Source organism: Ylistrum balloti, unplaced genomic scaffold, assembly GCF_031769215.1.
Source record: "Ylistrum balloti isolate Yb309-2 unplaced genomic scaffold, AGI_CSIRO_Ybal_v1 Utg370442, whole genome shotgun sequence".
In the NCBI taxonomy this organism is placed as follows: domain Eukaryota; kingdom Metazoa; phylum Mollusca; class Bivalvia; order Pectinida; family Pectinidae; genus Ylistrum; species Ylistrum balloti.
The window spans coordinates 369035-391752 of record NW_026782295.1 but is presented as its reverse complement, the minus strand read 5'-3'; the positions used below and the strand labels follow the sequence as shown (position 1 = coordinate 391752).

The window sequence follows — 22718 nt, the reverse complement described above, 5'->3', positions numbered from 1 at the left end:
GTGTACAAATCTAAACCAATGTAGACAGATCTTATTGTAGATATATTAATAAACATGTATAAAGCACTAATACACACCTAGAAACAATATCAATGATTTTAGTCATTTTCAACATTTCATAACAATACATATGGACAACATTTACCAAAACATTTCTATTAACTAAATATAGGCAAATATCTTTAAAATGGATTCCCTTGTATAACCATACCTAGCTTTATTTGTAGACAGATTAATACACACCTTTATGGACTTTTACTCACATATGAAATATTTTCAACTTTTATAACTCACCATGCCACTACTAAGACAATTTGGCATTACTGAATTCATTCTTAACACCAACACAACCTTTTAAGGCTTTGTATAAACGTTTGTATTTCATGACATTATGGTCTTTTTGAAGATCTGTTGAGTCTTCACCTTTTAGTTGATGTTTAAAGTGCTCAAACAGCATCAACATAAAATTGATAATGTATTGGTATCTTCAGGACTTTTTATTACACAAATTATGCTTTGTTATTAATTTCATCAAAATGTTCATGTTTCATTCATCTAGTTTTATTTCATCAAAACCAATGTGTGAAATGCTTATTAGAAAATATATAAAATTATAATAATAATTTATTCATTGTTTGTAGGCCTACATAATGATGTCAGAATATTTCCTTTGTTAAGTGATTTTTTTTTTTTTGCAAATATTCATGACCACTTTTCAACTTTGAAACAAAAATTTATCTTCCTCTATAGAATGGAAGAATTAAGTGTGACGTTTTGATGACTACATCGTCATATTCATCAGATAAATTCCTAGCATGTAGTGTACAAGATGGTATGAAATTGACCAACTTTTTCTGCTGTACTACATATACGATCATAAGTACACTAATAGGGTGTTTAGATGACAAACATATGATAGAAAAACATTCCACAAGATGGTAACAATATAATGTAGTAAATTCAGCTCCGCTTTATCATCCAATAAACGAAATATGTCAGTGTTAGTACACTTCATGCTAGTAATTTGTTTCATAAAGGTGACAATACTAGTGTAGTCATTACTACATTACTAACCTGAAGAAAATGAAATGATGTTCCCCAAATTTAAAACATAATTATAATGATAAAGAAATATTCCAGATCTTATCACGATGCAAACCTGAGGTTCTTCTTTAAAAATGTTTTACATGTAATAAATATAGCACTAACAATAACTTTGTTTAAAAAAAAATACAAATTTAACAGATTATTTCTATAATAAGTACTGTAATGTCTAAAACCTACCATAATCTTAACCTGATATGAATCGATTTGAACTGCTTGAAACAAGCTGTACAAAATTTAAAATATAACAATCAAGCATTCTAACAGGAAGGGATGATTTGGAAAAGTCATTTAAACCATGTAAAGAGAAATAGGTTTAAAATTTGTTCAAGAGATCTTTTATCCTTAGTCCTTCACTTTTGTTCTAATTGTAAAATTTTCAAATTCATAAGTGACAAAGTCTATAATTTTTGTATCCATTTACCTGTGCGTAGAATATAATGATAAAATTCTATCTTCACAACATGTAGATTTGCTAACATAAAACTAAAGTTATTCATATTTTGTAATCCAGCACTATTATTTACAGGGATATACAACACAACATCAATATATATATTGCCACAGATAGCAATTACACATGTAATTCTAACACTGAAAACTTATATGTACATTTTAATGTATTGATGTGTCACATTGGTTGAATCTTGTCTTTAAAGTAGACTGACAAATCTAACCACACTGGACAAACGTTTAGTGTTGTGATTAGCCAGCTAATCAGCAGTAATGTTTAGGGCTTCTCTTTGTTAGTCAATATTAAGCAAAGAGCAAGACTTGTCGCCTAAATTCTCAAAATATCCACACTGGCAGAATTTGTATATGTTTTCCAACTGACCTCACAACAAAGCCGTGTCAATAACAATGCTGACTGCAATCACAATATTATTAACATACACCAGCATTATATATTTCTAGTGTTTCTTACAAGCATATATTGTTTATTTAAGGCTACCTTTTACAGGTTTTGATAAACGTATTCAACATCAACGTAAAGTGTCACTGAGGAAGGGCTTTAAGATGTAAGTCTTTAATGACATATCAATGAAAATGTCCTACTATTTACACGTATACATGTTTCAGGACATACATGCATGTGAAACATTTTCACAACTAAATGCAACCATTGACCATAGCCATAATCATTCATAAAACTTTGACCAGCAAATCTTAATAAGGAATCTGATTTGTATATAATTAAAAAGTGTGTAACATATTTTCATTCTATATAAAATTCTGCTGCATGGTTATAAGTCGGAAACAATAGAATTTTAAAACACAACCTTTGACCTTTGAAATAGTCAACATATTTATAGGACAATTTCATACCAGAAGTAACTAAAAACAACTATCTCTAAACACTAAATCACATTAAAAGTCATACTAATGTAGTTAAATCAGCTCATTTGCATGATTTCAAAATAGATATCAACATTAGTATTCAGGTATAAACAAAAGTCTACAAGTACTAAACACTGGTCAATATTAATAAAGGGAAGCAACTCTACTAAATATATATGACTGAGATTAAGTACTAAGGGAGACAAGTCTTACAGAAACCTACAAAAGCATGCCTCTGGTATCTAGTATATTTCACTTCCTTTTTATTCTTTTTCTAACATTAATATCTATAAATCTAAACGAGTAATCACTCCCTTTATTTTAAAGCCTATTATGTAATTATAAACTGGAAAGTTAGTATAAGATGGTGTTTTTGTATTTGGCTTAATCTAATATATACTTTAGATGAAGGAAACCTTTCATGGTAATAAAAAAAAAGGCATTTAAACAATGAGATTTTTCTTAAACTTCTCTCAGTATTATACATCTTTATCAATTCAATATTCACAAATGCTGTGAACAAAAAATACACTCAAAGAATAACCTGCAGGATTACTTCTGAATCATATTTATAAATCAATTTTCTTACGATAAATGAAGATTTAGAAATATTCAATTTGTAATTAAGTGCACTTTATATATGACAAAAGGTGAGCCATATTTCCTTTATGGTACTGTTGTTAGACACTTCATTTAAGTTACAGTGCTGTTGGTAGGCTCTGTCATATAGTTACAGTACTGTTGGTAGGCTTTGTCATATAGTTACAGTACTGTTGGTCAGCTCTGTCATACAGTTAAAGTACTGTTGGTCGGCTCTGTCACCTAGTTACAGTACCATTGGTAGGTTCTGTCATATAGTTACAATTCTGTTGGTAGGTTCTGTCATAAAGTCACAATTCTGTTGGTAGGCTCTGTCATATAGTTACAATTCTGTTGGTAGGCTCTGTCATATAGTTACAGTACCATTGGTAGGCTCTGTCATATAGTTACAATTCTGTTTGTAGGCTCTGTCATATAGTTACAGTACTGTTGGTAGGCTCTGTCATATAGTTACAAAACTGTTGGTAGGTCCTTTCATATAGTTACAGTACTGTTGGTAGGCTCTGTCATATAGTTACAGTACTGTTGGTCGGCTCTGTCACCTAGTTACAGTACTGTTGGTAGGTTCTGTCACATAATTACAGTACTGTTGGTAGGTTCTGTCACATAGTTACAGTACCGTTGGTAGGCTCTGTCATAAAGTTACAGTACCATTGGTAGGATTTGTCATATCAACCACTTAATGAGATACCACTTAATCAACTTTCAGTTTAGAGAAGTTCCAGATTGGTTCATTCTATTGTTAGTACACAATAACACTATACATTCCTTCTATCCCTGATGCTGGAGGATAAGAGGCTCAATGAACTTGTACTAACACGGATAATATTACCAAAACTAAATTTAACACAAAGACAGAAAATACATAAAACATTCTGCCATTTCAAAAGTAGTTACTTGAACTCTCAAAGAGAAATCATTGGCTACTGCGTTAAAAATACAGCTTTCATAAACGATGCTTGGTTATTTATCATTGAAATATACTTTTTACACTCATCTTTTCATTTAAACATAAAACAATTTTCCTAAGATACTTCTAAACCATAATCAAATTAATACCAGTTTAATTATCCCTTAAAAACTCAGTTTGTGGTTCCTTTCTTATAAACTCTAGCAGTTCTTCAACATTGCTAGAGTATCGTGCCAACTTGTCATCCAGGTAGCTGTTCTCCAAGGTGACTTTGTTACCTGGTATTTCCAGTTGGACCACTCCACTGTCCCCGAGATCCTGCTTTACATACACTGTCCCATTGATTGTGCACTTCCTGTTGATTGTGTTACCATCTGCAGTTTCACATTCATCAGGAGAAGAGGTAAGATTTTGTAAAGATGATGCAAGAATGGATTCCATATTAAATTTGTTACTTTTACCTTTTTTGACAGGGCTGTCATGCTTGGTCAGTATCCCAGAATTCCCAATTTCAATTTGTAGACTGTTGCTTCCATCAGAACGTATTAAAGCATTCATCTGAAAATCATCAATACTAATGACATCAGATTCAAAATCTGATGATGTCATACTCATCCTGCCGGAATCGTCGCTCATAGCAGACCCTGGTCTCCGTTGAGATGGAGAGCAATCCATAGGTATCCTAGAGCTGAGGACATTTCCATATATCTCCTGCATCACTTGGGCATCCGAACCCAAATTCTGGGACGCAGGAGGACAACACCCGTTTTTTGGACACCCATTAGATTGCTCACAGCTGGAATATGTTTGAGTGAAGCCCCAGGGCTGGGTGTGACCACCCTGAGGCTTCAGGCCCAAATTTGGGGGCGGCGGAGGAGGTGGAGGTGGCATCCCCATTGACCCAAAACGGGGGTAATGAGGCGATGTGAAATTCTGACCATATCGTCCCGAGGGATAGGCATAGCCTGGAGGTAGAGGAGGAAAATGTCGAAACATGTCTGTATTGTGTGAAGGAAAGAATGCTCGTGTTTGTCGGTCAAGAGAACCTAGTACAGAAGTACTGTCCACTGAACTGTTAAACCCAGTAGCAGATATGGTTGGTGCTATACCATGAGGATATACACAAGATGAAGCTCCAGCCGGAGTCCTCTGTGAATCTGGTCGACCGTATGGAGGGAAGTGCACATCTGAGAGTTCTTGTGGATCCTTTATCCCAAACGGATGTGGTGTGGAGTGGACTTGATTATGTGGCATGCCAAGCATGTGTTGACTCCTAAATTCATTAAAAGTCCTCTCATTAAAGTCATTTATTGTTGGCGGAGGAGGCATGACTATCTGGTGATTATGAGACAACGATGGTTGGTCCACTAGACCTGGCACTCCTGGCACCATTGGACCAATCACGGATGTGGGAATAGCGGGAGAAGTTGTAGGGATTCTGTGGGAATTGTGTCCTGGTGCTGGAGGGGCAGAACATGGCCCTTGAGGTCGTATTATAGGCTCAAATGAGGGAAATCCTTGCCCAATTGGATAAGGGAAATGATCAGATAATTTTGGAGGCATTATTGGTTTGGCGACATCACTCCTATTTGGTGGAGAAGGACCATCAAGAAACCTGCTTGTTCCAGAACCAGATGGAGAGACCAAATCACCATGACCCTCATGAGAATTCGGGGAAAGAACACTGGCAGCTGATGATGCAAGAGGTGTCTCTTTAGGTCGAGAGTATGGCTTCGGCTTAGACCGTAGGTAAACACACTTACGGTACATACAAGTCTGTTTAAGGACATCCCTTCTGATACAGAAGTGACATTTGTTACAATTCTCCTTCACCTGACAGGGTCCACATTGTCCACAGCGTCGCCGCCGTTTCAGCCGCACACCACGGTCAAAGGCTCCATCAGGTGAAGTGTAGTAGTCAGGACTGGTAGGGCTGGAGAGATCCTCCTCTTCCTTAACAATGTATTCTCCGTCACCAGTCTGGATGTGGAGTGGAAATTGGCCATTTCCCTCCTCCATTGTTCAGCATCAATCTGATAAAATACAAAATGGTATTAACACAACATAAAGTACAGCTACATAACTTACAAATAGAAAATAGCATAAATATGTTATAATGTTAAAATATTTGTCTGCAAGGCATCATCATCTCATATAACAGTGTAATACATAAATATATATATGTCATTCTATTACATAAAATATTCATCTTAATTATAGTTTTACAGAAGTTGAGTGTACAGACCACTTTACTAGCCTAAGCTAAAAGGAATCATCCTTTATTCAAGAAGTATAGAGTGACCTGCTAGACACTGAAAGGCTACTAATTTCAAGTCTCTTCTAGGTGTATTACTAATTTGGTGACAATGGCCACTCAAAGTGTAGATTTTTGTAGATATCAAACTCGCGTAGTGGTTGTATGTATTTTGTCCCAACTTCAAATAAGGTAATTATTTTTTTAATTTTCACACCAATACAAGCATTTCTATATTATTTGGTAAACTTCTATTTGTGGTAACTAATGAATACGAAATGACACAGAGACTCCACTTCATGTCACATCTGAACATTTCCACAATTTCATTTGTACAGTTTGACACAATTCAAACTGGTGTCATTTATCTCACTTGTCAAGCAAAGCACTATAGCCACTGTGAATGATTACTTGTTCAGATGCAGTTGAAACAATGGCAGTTTTCAGTCTGTTTGAGGCTACATAGACCAAATATCAGATACTCTGAAAGAGATCTATCATGCTGTTAAGGCAAGCTATTAAAAAAGGAGTATATCCCAAATGTTGGCATGAACAACCAAACAAAAGTTACTGCACAAAAACCAAAGTGGATTAAGAATGCAAGAAGAAAGTTTCCTCACACAAGTGTGAGTGAAAACATAATAATACCAAAATTAGAAAACATCCAAGAAAGATCTTGCTGTCCACACTTGCATCTGCATTTGTTCCCTAAAGATGGAACTTTTCAATTTTTTAAACTCCTTTCCAATTTTAGTTATCAATTTTATAGTGATGACAATCTGAAACTATCAAATCCAAGATGGCAACCTGTCAGATATTTTGTTTTCTTCAGCAGTTCTGAGATGGATAACACAGCCTACAAATTAACTTTCAAAATGATCCATCCAATATGTGCATCTCAAGAAATAGTGGTAACAAACATTCACTATCAAAATCAAAGATGGTTGTATTGGTTATCTTCAATAGTTAAAATCTAACAAGGACACTTGTGTGCCATTTGGTTTTTTGAAAAAGTCTCAAAATTGAAGGGCACTATCAGTGGACTACATAGAAGTTTTGACAAATATCAATCCTGTCCATCTAAAGAAACTGCAGTAAAAGTTTTTCATAATTAAAATTGCATGTCAGCCTTTTTTGTTTTTCTGATCAGTCCTTAAATCAAATGGGCACAAGAAATGATCAAAAGGAACCAACATATAAAATTTGAAAACCATCCATACAAACTTCTCTGTCAAAATCCATGTGGGCCACCTTACATTTATTATCTTTCTCGAAATTGGTCCCAATATTGAAAGAGCACTGTAAGAGCCATCATGTTCATCTAAGAAATAGCTATATTGATCTTTCATGGTCAAAACCATTGATTTCCTCTGATCAGCTATTTTGTTCTTTTCAATAAGTTCAAAAAATCAATTAGGGACCAAGGGGGTGCTACATACTGACTTTCAGAAAGTTGTATCCAGTACTTCTGAATATTTGTTCTTGGGCTTACAACCCAATGAATAGACAGGATCATTTTGAGGCAGGGTCTCGTTGTAGTAAAACATTTTACTCTAATTGCTCTGGATGGCATGTGACTGGCCTCTTGTATGTTGTTCAGTGAGGAAGCCACCATTTACCTGAAGACGTGATCAACTCAGAACAGACTGGTCCATTTCCCCACTTCCTGGGAAACACAATTAGCCAAGTGTGTCCGACTACACTCCTCAGATCTTCTTCTAAGGTTAAGTAAACCAACACTCTGACCGACTGAGCAACTAGCCATTGAAGAATTTAAGAATAAGCAATAACAAATCCAATATGGCCTGTCAATTTGTTTGTTTTTCTGACCTGTCCAAAAATTAAAAGTGCACAACTAGAGATCAGGGGCTCCATCGTGTGAAATTTGAAGCCATAACAAGAATTGTTTAAAGGTCTAATGATGGACAAATGACAGATGAAAGAGACAGGATGAGAAAGGAATTCATTACAGTCAACCATCAACAGATGGTGAGCTGATAACCTTTGGGTGATAGGAGTGATCTTGAATTGTGAAGAATCCTATGTGAAGACTTGGGCATGATTAATTATGGGAAAAATCATATTGCTCAGTTTTCAGTTTTCTGGATGTACAAGAAGGTGATGGGCACTTCTAAATATACTCTGATATACCTAGTAAATTACCTCTCCTTGTTGAGACCCTTATGATCTTGAAACAGAAATTAACTTGGATATTGTAACAAAGAGTTACTTCCCTTGGGTGTTTATTGCAAATAAAAATAATCATTTTCATTAATATACACAAGTCAAAATCAACTCAATCATTTGAACAATACGGTCAGTAGGGCATACTTCATATTGTAAAGACATATTTAATGTGTGGTGGACAAATTAATTGTCATTTAGAATGCCAAATGTTTATAAATTTAATTTGCATATCTAGATCTAACATTTACCTTCATTCTGCTCTCATAAATTATTGCATCTGCCTGCTAGCTGTAGCCAGTTCTTGATTAATAAGTCAGTAAATAAAACAACAGACAAAATTTATTTCATGCGGTTTTAAATGAAACGTTTTAAATGTGACCTTTCTAAGATAATACAATAAAGTGGTTTATTTATGTAACTTGCTCACCTGTTAGTAATCATAAAAGAACCTAATATATTTGTCGAGTGTAAAGCGTTCTGTTAAACTCTTCGCCTGTCTGCAGCTGTAGGACAGTTTAAAGACCAGCGGGTGGTTATATTTTACAAAAAACGCGCTGTGGTCCTTTCAGGTTATTTTACTATTTCGGCCGAAACGCCAGGGCAAGAGCCACGAAGCAGCACACCACATTTAGTTAAAATGTTAGAACGGAGAATTATCTGATAGTTTTCTATTTATTCTGAATGTCACTCAGTGATAGAGGAAGTAGCAAACATAGGGAATCTGTATCGAAATCATCGTTTGAGCGTATCCAACTTGAAGCATGCATAAACAGCATGATTTGGTAACAGCAACTTCATCCGTAAACTCGCTCTAAATACCGGCACATGGAGGATGCTTTCTGGTAAGTATTGTCATATATCATTCGATGAAACGTCCGGAGAACATATGCACCAACAACTATCATGCTTAAACATACTTACGGCACCAAAACTAGACGATATTTTCGACAACTTCTTTCATCTCGCTGTCATCAATATTCGCCATGCTTGTTTACTTGATTAGTATAGTCAAAAGTAACCGATAATATGATATAAATATGTGGGAATAGAACATAATACTCTCAGCTAGATGCTTTGTACTATAATAAATGAAAATTACAGTATATAAAGATTTGCATTTCTTGTCGTGTATTATGGATCATTACTGCCAAAGTATCGTTAATCTTTGATCGACTACTTTGGTCTTACATATGTTCGTTCGGAATTCTCGGCTGACTATAAAAGTTGTAGAGAGGTTACGATTAGTTGGCAGTCATGGACGCGGAAGTGCTACAGCATGTTGAATTCTTGAGAAATAACGTGTCAGCTTTACGTAGTTTAGGAAAGGAATGGGGTATGAAAGAAGAGGAGATCAATTCATGTATCGATGAAGTAATTGCGAACAGCACTGACAAGGAAAAACTAGAGCCAACCCTAACGTCAACGGGGAGACAAATATGGTCACTGATTCGATTCAGTTTCAAGTTTTGGTTGGTGATTTTGTTTCTTATATCTATTACCTGTACATCCTTGTATTTTGTCACCAGCTACAACAGTGATGTGGAGAGTTTCATTTCCAGAACTCTCCAGCCTTTTGGATATGACATATTTCGATACGTCAGACTGATAACCCTGCCTTTACACGACATGTTCAACATAACTGGTAAGTACATTAGATAGACAATTCTATCAATGTTAGTTGCTGGCAGACTTTGGATAGAAACGCAGTAAAAATGCTTCCATCTCAACAGCCTATCAAGATCTAACACGAATATATGAATTGTGCTTTATTTGACGACTAGTTACATAAATAAGGCTGAACTATGTGTGAAATGAAAGACATTATTCATACTTCATTTCATATTGTACATATAAATACAGAATTCTATGATAACACATATTTGTGCAGAGTTTTATGATGCTGAGTGCATAGTTGAAAACCCTTACTTTACGGAGCCGGAGATATCCTGTGTGTACTGTGAGGGTACCACATCCCTGATAACCTTCCAGACCATCAATGCTAGCCTTGTGACCTTGCTCCTGGAAGTCAGACAACCGCTTTTGCATCAGGTACATGTACATTTCAAATGTTTATCTGAATGTAAAAAAAAAGTATCAAATTTACTGAACTAACAAAGAAAATTAAATCCATGAAAGTTCCAGATACTATGAGGATTTGTTTTGTTTTCAGGGTGGATCTTCTTTTAAGGTTACTTACAGTGATCTACGTGATACTTACCTGCACAACAAAAATGTGTTTGATGGAGAGCCTCATCACGTGGAATCAACCCAGGACAGCGTTCAATCTCTCCATGATCTCTTTGATAGTAACACAGAGAACATAATCAACACAGAATCTTTTGTGGTGAAATGGTACATATCTTAAATAAATTTGTCTTGACATTGAAAAACACAAAATTTACTTGTAAAAAGTATTGTGATAAATATGACATTGATTAGAAACCATGTCATCCTCAGACACAATATTACTTGTAAAAAAACTGACAATATAGTTTTTTCCCTTAAGCATGAAAATTAGCAAATTAGTCACTGTCATGAATGAAAATATTAATTGGTCAACTTACATGTAGTTATCAGGTCGTTAAATCTTGTTTGAACTTGAAGCCTGTATACAATGTACACATGTATTTCAATGGCATTTTGATACATTTTTATTGTGTCACCATAAGAGCTGGCAGACACTTAGGAATCACTTTGTCCGTCTCGCATGTCGATGGCGTCCTTATAAAAGTTCTCCAAACTTTTTTCGGCTGTGCTTTGAGTTTTCAAAATGAAATTTAGTATATGGCTTCTTGTTGGAAGGGTACAAATTTGGTTTGATTTCCGGCTGTCTATGACCCTTCTTGGCAGAGTAATGTCCCTTTGAACTTAGAAAATTCTCTGGGAATATTGTTTTCTGGACTCTCTTTGCTTACGCTTCGAGTTGTTGAAATGAAATTTGGTATATGGCTTCTTGTTGGAAAGGTACAGATTACTTTTGATTCTTGGCTGTCTGTAACCCTTCTTTGCAAAGTTATGCCTCTTCGAAAATTCTTCAAGAATATGGTTTTTGAAATGAAATATGAGAAATAGCTTCATGGTCGAACATTACAGATAAGGTTCGATTCATGGCTTTCTTGGCAGTGATATTTCCCTTTGAACTTGGAAAATTTCTCAGGAATATTGCTTTGCGCAGTTTTCCCTTTATGCTTCGAGTTATAGAAATGAAATGTGGTATTACAACTTTATAGTTGAACATTGCACATTCAGCTCAATTTCTGGGTGACCGTGACACTTTATTCAGGCGACACATACAGTTCTGAGGAACTCTTGTCTTAACTCTATGAGGCTGTTATTCATTTCATTAGGTGTGATACCTTTTACACTGTACATGTACATTCTGTGCCTCTCATAGGTATTCAAAGGGAGTTCAAAGCAGCAACCTTCTTAGAAAGTTGTTCCCTCGTCCAGCTATAATACCAGTGAATACAGAAATCGCTGTAGAAAAAGTACTGTATCTTGATGGTCCATCATCACATCACTACCAGTTGGTAAGTTGTATAAAAATTATTGGTTTTCCATTCTCAATGCATAGGACATTCTCAATTTTCAAAGAATTTATGTTACCATTTCTTTCGTTTTGTTAAATGTATTGGAGAATTTGTAGCCTTTTCATTGCTCTATAGACGTACATATACAACTGAATGTGACATAATGAATGGTTTCTGTGTATAAATGTGATAGAAACATGAAATTGGAATAATGAAGATTTTACCTTTTGCAGCATAATCTGTCAATTCAAATTGTATCATGTGAACTTTCTAATTTTCCATGCTTAAAAGTAGGCGAGTTTAACAAAGCTGATTAGGTGCCAAAATACCTTATATACATACACTTATGATATGAAATGTTAAATTCATGAAGTTTTATTTATCAGCCACGAGGGAAATTTCCTCTGGCTCTGTATATCCAGGCAAGTGGGAAAAGGAAGGCTGTACTGCAACCTCGAGACAACTGCCAGACTTTCTGTCAGATCTTTAACCTCAACCTGAATGAGAGGGACATACGTATGTAATCAAAACTATATCTTTTGTTTTGTAAGCAGAAAGCAAAATGCCCTGAACATTAAATTATAATTGACATATAAATGGATGATTTTGGAATTGAACGATTGAGTATGGCATCTGGTGCTATATGAAGTGTTTATTTTGATAGGTATGGTTTTTTCATTTGATGCAGTGAAGTTTCCATCAGATACAAATACAGTGTTCATATGATATGTAAATATAAGATAAACCAATGACTTTGATTATAATCGTGTTCATGTTCCATTGTTGTATGACAAGGAAGAATGAAAGATACTCCTCCTGACTTATCTGCCCCAGTTTATGTTCCATTGTCATTACGACAAGACTCCATCAAAACTGTTCTTCCTGACTTACCTGCCCCTGTTTGTGCTACATTGATGTTGTGAAAATACTTAATCAAAGCTATTCCCTCAGACTTATCTTCACCTGTTTGTGACCCATTTTGTCATATTGAGGCCCTCTGAACCTGTTTATGTTCCACTGTCGTTATGACAAAACTATAAATCTATCAAAACTGTGCCTCCCGACTGATCTACCCCTGATTGTGTTGTAGTGTTGTTTGACCAAGCTCTATGGCATCTGATCCTGTTACCTGCCATTGATGGAACAGCAGTGGGCTTCTCAAGTACTTTCACGGAGTGACGGCAGTAGGAAGGAAATAATTCAAATCAAAATAAAATTTAAATGATTCATTAAATGCAGTCTGTTGTGGTTTTTTTCGATCAGCTATCCCTTATGAACTTTGTAAAGGGTGTGTTCTTTAGAGTGTGAAAGTCACACCCACTATGTAAGAAATACAGTACTTATCAAAATGATGATTTTAGTCTAACAGGACCATCAATGTGAAGGCAGCGACCCCTACATTAATTATCAGTTATTGCATGTCTCCATGTGCCTTTAATAGTTATCGTTGATATCATATGGTGCTATATCACAAATGACTTTAAAGCAGTAAATTTATCTACAAAACCAATACGTATTTCAATTTTCGAAAAGTTTAGCTCACTTGTGGGAAGGGCAAGCAGGCTTATGCCTTTTTGAAGCATCTATCATGCACCTGCATCATATTTATCCTTCAAACATCTTAAACAAGAGATCTAAGGCTGGTCTTTGCGCCCGCTATTGTTTAATCTTCACTATTACCTTGAAAGTTTGATGTTTTCCCGTCTAATTATATGAATTGGAGAAAACATCTCTAGAGAAAACAATAATGATCTTCAATTGTCAGATCAGATCAGATGATTGTTAATATTTTGTTTTTTCCTGAAACGAAAACTGTACAAAGAAAGACCAAGCGAACCATACATTTAAAATTTAAGATACTCATCCAGTACTTCTAAAGAAATAACGATAACAAACTTCCATTGTCAAAATCTGAGATGGCCGCCTGCCGGGCATTCATATCAAATCTGAGACAGATCCAACCAGTACACCTCAAGAAATGGCGGCAACGAACAAGATGACCATGTACCATTCTGTTTTTACGATTAGGCTAGTTTGCATTCATACAACAAAATATCACGAGAAATCTACACATGATATTTTTGACAAATCTGCCCGGTACTTTCCAAGAAATTGGAGATTACAAATTTAAAGTCGTAATCAAAGACATCATCGATAATCCAGGGGTTACGATCACTTTCGCTCTCTGCGCCCCTGGGATATGTTATGGCAAATAGAAGGGAAAACTGAGGTAATTTGATTGGTTCCATGAGAAATATACTGACCAATCACAGGCTGACAAGCCCCTTTTTAAGATTACAAAGGAGCGACACCCAATTTCAAAGTCATTACAATATACCGTTATGCGACCTAGATATTCATTTGCTGCATCGATGGATCAAACAAGTTATCTCCACGAAGTGTCGCACATTGAACCTTCAATTTTGCCATGATGTGTTCCAGGGGTGCAGAGTGCGAAAGTAACTGACTCCTAGAGTATCGAGGATGAATGCAAGATGGACGCCTGTCATTTTATTTTTCTGATCAATCTCAAAATCTAAAGAGCAGATCCAACGACCAAAGGGTACCCACATATGAAATCTGAGAAAGATCCATCCAGTCCTTCTCGAAAAATAGCGATGTCAATTTTTCAATTAAAATCAAAGATGACCGACTTTCAGCCATTTTAAATTCCCGATCGGTACGAAAATCGAACTGCTACAACAAGGAATAAACGGAGCCAAATTTGATGTTTGGGAAAGATCCATTCTAAACTTCTCTAGAAATCAATAGCAATTTTTTACTGTCAAAACCCAATTTGGCCGTCTGTCGGGCATTTTGTTTATCAGCCTCAAAAGGGGCCATGCACAACTAGGGACCAATGTAGACGTAAAGATGAAGTTGGTTCTATCTTTGTTTAAAAAGGGAGACAGACATCTGGTGTCCAATTATCAACCACTTCAATTATTTTCTTTTATCGGTTAAGTTTTCGAAAATGTTATATTCAAGTATATTTAGATATTTTCCTGATACCTCCATATTTATGAGAAGTAATCTGGTTTGATGTTAAATCATTCTACAGTGCATCCATTAATTGATATATACCATAGTATATGTTGTTATCTCGAAGACAAACAAATCCCACAACATTCTTATTATATACACATATATATACTGAAAGGATAAAGAAACACAGGGTAATATTTACTCCGATATTTTGAAAACGCGTTCTCCAAATAAAGTGAAACTTTGTGGATTGAGTAATTAGGTCATATTACGCCTTGTCATGTATCGAAAATTTAGTCACGGTACAGTGCGCAGCTCTGGTAAATGGAGGAAGGAAAAAACAAGAATCTCGTGCACCGTGTTGTTCTGGTCTCATGCAGCGTTGGTCAAGTCACTCTTCGTTAGTCTTTATACAGACCAACTGCTTCCTTAAAATTTATTGAGAATTTGATTTGTTTTAAGAATGGCACGACTCACAGAAGTTCAGAGGGGTCAGGCCATTCAGATGCTGATGAAAGGACAGCTGCAAAATCAGGTTGCAAGGCACTTTGGTGTTAATGTTTCCACCATAGAACGTCTTGTAAGACGTCTTCGGGAAACTGGGCGATTGGCCGATCGACCTAGGTCAGGACGTCCGCGCGTAACGTCACGACGTCAGGATCGCTATATCGTCGTCTCTCATGTGCGTAATCGGCGCCTTACTGTCGTTGAGAGTGCACTTAATGTTCATGGAAATCATGGGCGTCCTATAACTTCAAAAACTGTAAGGAATCGATTACGAGAAGTTGATGTAAGCGAACGTCGCCCCTACGTAGGTCCACACCTTTCCCCTGCTCGACATCAGCGTCGTATGGCATGGGTCGCTGCACATGCTCCACGGCGGTTTCCACTGAGGCAGTGGAGACAAGTTTTCTTCACGGACGAGTCTCGATTCTGTCTTTATCGATCTGACGGCCCGTCAACGTGTCTACCGACGTCGTGGCGAACGTTTTACGGACAATTGGTTGTTATTGGTGGCAATTTAAAGCCCCAATATACGTAACATTCACCAAAAATTTAGTGTAGAATCACACATAATTATTGAGATATTATCTAAGATGTAGTTAGAATTAAGTTATTCAAACAATAGTTACCATGCCTTTGTGCATAAAGTATTGATATATGAGCAGTTGAAACTCGCTATTTGTAAACACACCTCCATTTTAAACACGCCGCCATCGAAATTACGATTGTTGCCGAACCACGTCGGAAAGTTCATGACCTGATCTCGCGAGAGTTGAGGTTTCTACTTATAGAGGAAGCACATGCAGATATGTCTACGGTAAGATTTTGTTTACAAACATTGTTTGCGAAGTCTTGTCGTAGACTTGAGGTATTCCTGTGATAAACATTCAGTTTTAGGGAAATTATTAGAAGGAATAAGTAGTTTAGAAACGATACGACGCACAATTATAACGTAAAAATTCAGAAGTGGCCTGATGTATGATTGGAAAAAAAAGGAAGCGACTGGTGAACGTCTGTACTGTGTCTGCCATGTTTACATACGCGGAATATGCGCATGCGCAATGTCATCGCTACGAGCGGTATTGTATGAATTATTGTGGGTCCCACATTGTTTATTTTCCATTTTTTTCAATTTTTATTTAAATTGAAAACAGTCAGTTTTATTTTCTTTAATTAAAGGAAAGTATTTGTTTTGTTACATACATTATGGGGGAAATAAGATAAAGTTTGTTTTTATAGTGATTTTTACGTATATTGGGGCTTTAACAGCAGCTAAGTATAGAGATGAGATCCTCCGACCCCATGTTATCCCTTTCTTACAGAAGCATAATCTAACCCTCCAGCAGGATAATGCTAGGCCCCACGTAGCAAGGATTTGCCAAGTCTTTCTGGCCAACAACAACATTCAACCACTAGATTGGCCGCCATATAGCCCTGATTTGTCCCCGATCGAGCATCTTTGGGACCAGTTGGATAGACAGGTTCGAAAGCGCCAGCCACCCCCTGCTACTCGAGAGCAGTTGACCAGAGCTCTGATTGAAGAGTGGGACAACATCCCCATCAGAAGGATTAACCCTCTCATCAACTCTATGACCAGAAGAATAAGGGCCGTGACCACATCAAACGGCGGACACACAAGATATTGATGACTCAGTTCAATTTCAATTTCAAAATCCTATGGGTCCATTCAATTTAATCGTTAGTACCTCTAAACCAATTGTCAGATGCAAAATACAGACTTTGGAAATTTTTAAGCTTTAATTTATCTGTAAGTATACAAAATTTCGTTTTAAATGAAGCCCGATATCAAACTAAATTTCTGGTTTAAAGTTCAACCTGCGTCTCTTTATCCTTTTAGTATATATATATCAAAAGCTTTTGACTATGGCATAGGGATCTATTCATTAAATTAGAGGAGTATGGTATTAGAGAGAGTCTTTTAAATTGATTGAAAAACATATCAGGACGGCAACATATTACAGAAATTCAAAAAACGTGACAAAGAAATATCGGTATCAAGAAAATTAAGATTTTTAATGAGTAGAAAAACGTTTTAGAATATGCTTAAATTATGGGATGGTTGTTCTCTGATAGACGTAACTTACAAGTCGGAACAGGTGTTCCTTGAAACAGCTAGAATTATTACAAGCATGCCTTCTTTCTCAAGTAAACAATCCTTATATAAAATATCCAACTACATTGTACAACCATTATCGGAAAGAACGAAACTTTAAAAAAAACTTTCACTTATGTAAAAACTTCATCATAATCTTACTCCTTTCTATGGTGGCACATTTCTGCCATCGTGTTATTTGAGGTCTCATTATGGTGACAGGACATGGCTTGTCGAGATAATTATGTTGATTTCTCGTCTTATTCGCAATATTAGTCTATCTGCCGAAACACTAACTCGTATCCATCAACTGTTTAAAAATTCAATACAATCCTGATTTATCATCTATTTATCATAATATTGAAAATAGATAATTGAACGTTTTCCATGCTTGCAGTAGCTTCAAATATGATTTGTACAGAGTTAACATTATTGATGATCCAGCATGTGAATGTTGTAATGAATGTAAAAATGTTGAGCATAATGGTTTTGATAGAATATTATACTCATGGGATAAAGAAACACAGGGTAAACTTTGAAGATGATTCTAGGCAAGACGACGAGTTTAGTGTTTAATATTTAAAGGTAAGAATGAAGATCAATCCATACAGAGCAAACTACAAAATCAACTATTTGTATCTGGTAAGTGATTTAGGAGTAATTAAAGGGAATTGAAAGATACCTCTTTGTGATGCAATAGCGATTAAAAAATTGTGAGAATGTATTTGATACATGTGTAAATAAATATCATCCTTCATCATACTGTTTCTGGACATTTGTACTATTCACATCTGTGGAAAAGAACCAGAGAAAAAATGTTACACAGGTTAGGCCATGGGCTGTTTTTGGAAAGTGACCGATTCTCAGGTAACAACTTACCTGTGGAATCATTTTCATGATACTAATATGTATATTAAGAATAGTAATAAAATATTGACAGTCAACATCAAACCTTAAATTTTAACATCTTAATTAAATACTAGTTAGTAGTTAACAAAGAAATAACATGAAATATGAATGAGTTTTAAATGCCAATGATATTACAATATACATGTTCAATATACATGTATATTATGATCAATCTCTCATACCACTAAATATCTTTTAACACATTTGTAACGGTAGTCCACAGTTCTAGGAGTCTATGTCCATTTTACACCACAAAATGTCATTGACAAGGAATAAAATTCCTACAAGGATTAAACTTGTCCATTATTATAATAAATGTGTATACAAAGGTAGCACTGAACATTTACGTTATTTAGCAGTCTGTCCTCAAATTTAATATCTATTGAGTCAATGTCCATAAACAAGTGATTGGTATCTACTTCAGATAAAGAGGATGTGAAGCAGCGTCAGCATAATATATCACGTCTGTCTGCCGCTAGTTTGTGTCGCTTGAATGACATGTACAGGTAACACGCGGTATGAATTGGCAACACATAACATAGGGAAATTTATTTCAACCGAATTCCAACTGATCATATTTACACAGTGCAATGTTCATGTCCAACTTCAGAATTTTGCTGCATCCGGGCATAGTGTTCCATTACATATTGTTTTTATTTCTTCCAAAATTGTCATTGATTATCCAGTCAGGGTATATGTTAACAAGTGTAAAGAGGTTTAAATTCTTAAATCCTTTCTTACGCTACTTAAGGAGATAACTTTGTAGTGATTAAAGCCAAATACATGATATATATTGTTTATCTGTCAATTTAACTCGCATTACGTGACATTCTAGCTTTGTATATTCTGTAGTATTTCCATGTATGTCTCTAACTATCTTTTATACGTTATGTTTCATACTTAATTCCCTATACTTATTTCCTTAAGTAACATTCATCTATGTCCTGTATGTTTCTAACTATGTCAATCATATTTGTTTTCTCGATGTCTTTCATAACTCGACATATTAAAAACTTTGGAGGAATAAAGATATGAATGAATAATCTAGCATTATTTTTAATCATACGTATGTGAAGTTTTGATTTTGAAAAAACAACATAATAATAAAATGAAAATCAAGCTTTATCGAGGAAATTTTATGATGTATTTTACATTTATATGACGTTCAATTCTCAGGGGACTGTTGTTTCTAACGTGTCACTTAATGTTCATGTTTTAGCTAAATAGCATACACGTAAAGTGCCGACCTGTTAGTGTGAAGTGCTAGCTATTTAAACAGTGTCGGGCCATTTCATCGGAGGGGCGAATTTGCCGTGTGTCAGTGTAGGTATAGATGTACACGGAACACGGAGTACCAGCGACTACACCAGTTACAGAGCGGTAAGTAATGCGATTTATTGAGAACGGCTGCAACTGTTTACTATATGGTCAGACATTGTCATTGTAATCCTCACACGACTACATTATATTGAAGGTTGACTGATGTTTTAAAGATAAATAGAGACATGATAATAACGCGTAGAACACTCGTGTTAGAAATAAAGAGTTATCTGTCACAGGTGAATAATTAGAACTTTTAATCGACAACCACTTATAAGTGGTGGTTCTAAGTCTACGGCCGGAGTGACAAAACACCCCGTGTAATACTGTTCCGTGTCGAGGACCAAGAGTACACTATATGGAATGGCCCAGAGTCACCAATCTATAGTGTATTTTGTAATACACTCGGTACACTATAGGGAGACTTTGTGGGTGTATAATCACGGAAGTCCGTGATATCCTCTTTATTAAGCGTATCCTGTCGGTTGAAGGTTGAAATCGCATTAAATATCGCTAAGCGATAGAACGAAGACTTCGTCGAAAAATCCTGCAAATCTTATCCCCATAAATCGACAGACAGACCGTCCGTTTACTCCCTGTTATGGCTAGGAAGACTGGGATGTTACTTGTATGTTAATTTCCATTTTCACCATTAGTAAATATTATGTGAACGCGACTTTTGTTAGCCCTCTATAAAATAATCCTGGTTGAGTATATGGGCGGTGTTAGATGGAGTACAATAGTGTACGGTTGTTCAAAACTGTCGTTTACTGTAACAATACCATGAAAACTGGCGATCGGCAGGTCTTTCCAAACTTTCATATTAGGGACATTAGATGATGAGATCTATATGAGGCAACTTTGAAAACTCAAAATTTACTTAAAGAAATGCTAGAGTATAGATAGGAAGGTGAACTAATTTCATTAATTCAATATAATAATAATGATATGATTTAAGATTCTCCCGGAGTTAACAACAGTTATTCATGTGTATCGATGATAAAGTTTAACAATGAATATAAAATACAAGTTTCTTTTCTTTCTTTTTATACAGATAATGCCCAATCTTAAGTTATATTGTGCCTGGTTTTGTCCCTTTGCTCAGAGGGCATGGATAGCTTTCATTGAGAAGGGACTGCCGTTCGACTACGTGGAGATCAACCCTTACGAAAAGCCCCCTCAACTTATGGCTGTAAACCCTAACGGCCTGGTGCCGGTTATTGTGCGGGAGGACGGAACCTCTATCTTTGAGTCGGGCGTTTGCATACAGTACGTGGACGAGCTCAAGTCGGAGGGCAAACAGATCCTACCACAAGATCCATACGATAAGGCACAAGTCCGGATATGGAGCGAATTCATTTCCTCAAAACTTGTACCGCCTTTCTACAAGATGTTGGCTGCCCAGGAAAAGGAACCACAAGAAAAGATAAAATTGGCACTGTTAGAGGATTTGGCCAAGTTTTCCGACGCCATTAGCGACGAAGGCCCCTTTTTCAGTGGTAAGACCTTTGGGATGGTGGACATGATGTTGTGTCCATTTACCCTCCGATTCGGCCCCGTGTTAAAGCACTACCGTGATTTTGAAGTTCCAAACAATGACCGGTACAGGAAATTCCATAAATGGATGGAAGCCTGTCACTCGCATCCAAGTGTCGTCCCTACGATTGCAGATGATAAGAAAATAACAGCAGTGTACAGATATTATGCCGAGAACCTCTCCAGGGCCGATACAGCAGCCGCTGTGAAGAAGCTCAGCGAACTGTAGCCATGATGTTCATAAATGCCATTCAGCAGCTCAGTGGACTATACAGGGTTTCCGTTTCTCATGCTGACTGTTCTTGGTGCTTGTCTATATGAACTCTTAACGACACTACTACTTTTTCTAGTACATAATCAGATTATCTCCGTAATTACTAACAAAGGACATATGAGTGTGAAAAGGTGCATGATTAACTTACAAAATGACTATTAACTAATACATATCACAGGGTACAGATTCTTTCACATTGATGTCTTAAAAACTCGAGTTGTCAGATCTCTATAACCTGAAATTGTGATGTCATTCCGAAGATGCTCTCGGTCTTTGATTATGACAGAGTCTAGAGACAATTATCGCTTATATACAATAGAAATATGATACAAAAAATGAGCATATAATGACACCAATTAAAACAATTTATCTTCATGTTCCAAAGACTTCGCTCGTTAGTTACAGCCTTGCTTCAGTCTCCAGACTTCGCTTGCTGTCTACAGTCCTACTTCATTCCAAATACTTCGCTCGTTAGTTACAGCCTTGCTTCAGTCTACAGACTTCGCTTGCTGTCTACAGTCCTACTTCATTCCAAAGACTTCGCTCGTTAGTTACAGCCTTGCTTCAGTCTACAGACTTCGCTTGCTGTCTACAGTCCTACTTCATTCCAAAGACTTCGCTCGTTAGTTACAGCCTTGCTTCAGTCTACAGACTTCGCTTGCTGTCTACAGTCCTACTTCATTCCAAAGACTTCGCTCGTTAGTTACAGCCTTGCTTCAGTCTACAGACTTCGCTTGCTGTCTACAGTCCTACTTCATTCCAGAGACTAGGCTCGTTATCTTTGCTCGTTATTCACAGTTTTCCTTCCTACTCACGAGGGCGTCATTCTTTAGCCTCACACTCTGTTTATATTAAATCGTCTTATCCATTAACGCCGCAATATAGCACCAATTGAAAATGTATCCATGACCAATATTGAAGTCGGATTCTTTTACTTCTGTGTAACACATGACAAATTCAGCAATGATGCAGTGGATGAAATAAAACATATATATATATTTACCATTTCAAGGAAGTCTTTGCCATATGTTTTCAGAGATGTTGAGTGCAAATTTATGTACTTGCAGAAGTACAGCCGTGAAAAAAAAGTTTCGATATAAAAATAAGAGATGAAATCATGCCTGGCTCTTCGTTAGGGAATCATGTAGAAGACT

General features: G+C 36.2%; 3 protein-coding genes across 3 annotated transcripts; 2 read left to right on the top strand and 1 right to left on the bottom strand.

Moving 5' to 3' along the window:
- Positions 1-4105: 4105 nt before the first annotated feature.
- On the bottom strand, positions 4106-5971 carry LOC132554752 (uncharacterized). Its single transcript, XM_060219061.1, has one exon. The coding sequence runs from the start codon at positions 5969-5971 to the stop codon at positions 4106-4108; it is 1866 nt and encodes a 621-aa protein (XP_060075044.1).
- Positions 5972-9643: 3672 nt separating this feature from the next.
- LOC132554763 (uncharacterized) lies at positions 9644-13151 on the top strand. Its single transcript, XM_060219071.1, has 6 exons — positions 9644-10035; positions 10282-10442; positions 10564-10745; positions 11788-11923; positions 12310-12439; positions 13014-13151. Exons 1-6 carry the CDS (start codon positions 9648-9650, stop codon positions 13100-13102), a joined length of 1086 nt encoding a protein of 361 aa, XP_060075054.1. The 5' UTR covers positions 9644-9647; the 3' UTR covers positions 13103-13151.
- Positions 13152-19729: 6578 nt separating this feature from the next.
- On the top strand, positions 19730-22638 carry LOC132554764 (uncharacterized). The gene is made up of 2 exons (XM_060219072.1): positions 19730-19814; positions 20809-22638. Exon 2 carries the CDS (start codon positions 20812-20814, stop codon positions 21517-21519), a length of 708 nt encoding a protein of 235 aa, XP_060075055.1. The 5' UTR covers positions 19730-19814; positions 20809-20811; the 3' UTR covers positions 21520-22638.
- The last annotated feature ends 80 nt before the right edge of the window (positions 22639-22718 follow it).

Bases quoted from the DNA above. Each gene is read 5' to 3' on its own strand.
- LOC132554752 (XM_060219061.1), bottom strand. From the start codon at position 5,971: ATGGAGGAGGGAAATGGCCAATTTCCACTCCACATCCAGACTGGTGAC.
- LOC132554763 (XM_060219071.1), top strand. From the start codon at position 9,648: ATGGACGCGGAAGTGCTACAGCATGTTGAATTCTTGAGAAATAACGTG. The intron at 10,443-10,563 runs GTACATGTACAT...TTTTGTTTTCAG, and splicing joins GACAACCGCTTTTGCATCAG to GGTGGATCTTCTTTTAAGGT. The intron at 11,924-12,309 runs GTAAGTTGTATA...TTTATTTATCAG, and splicing joins CATCACATCACTACCAGTTG to CCACGAGGGAAATTTCCTCT.
- LOC132554764 (XM_060219072.1), top strand. From the start codon at position 20,812: ATGCCCAATCTTAAGTTATATTGTGCCTGGTTTTGTCCCTTTGCTCAG.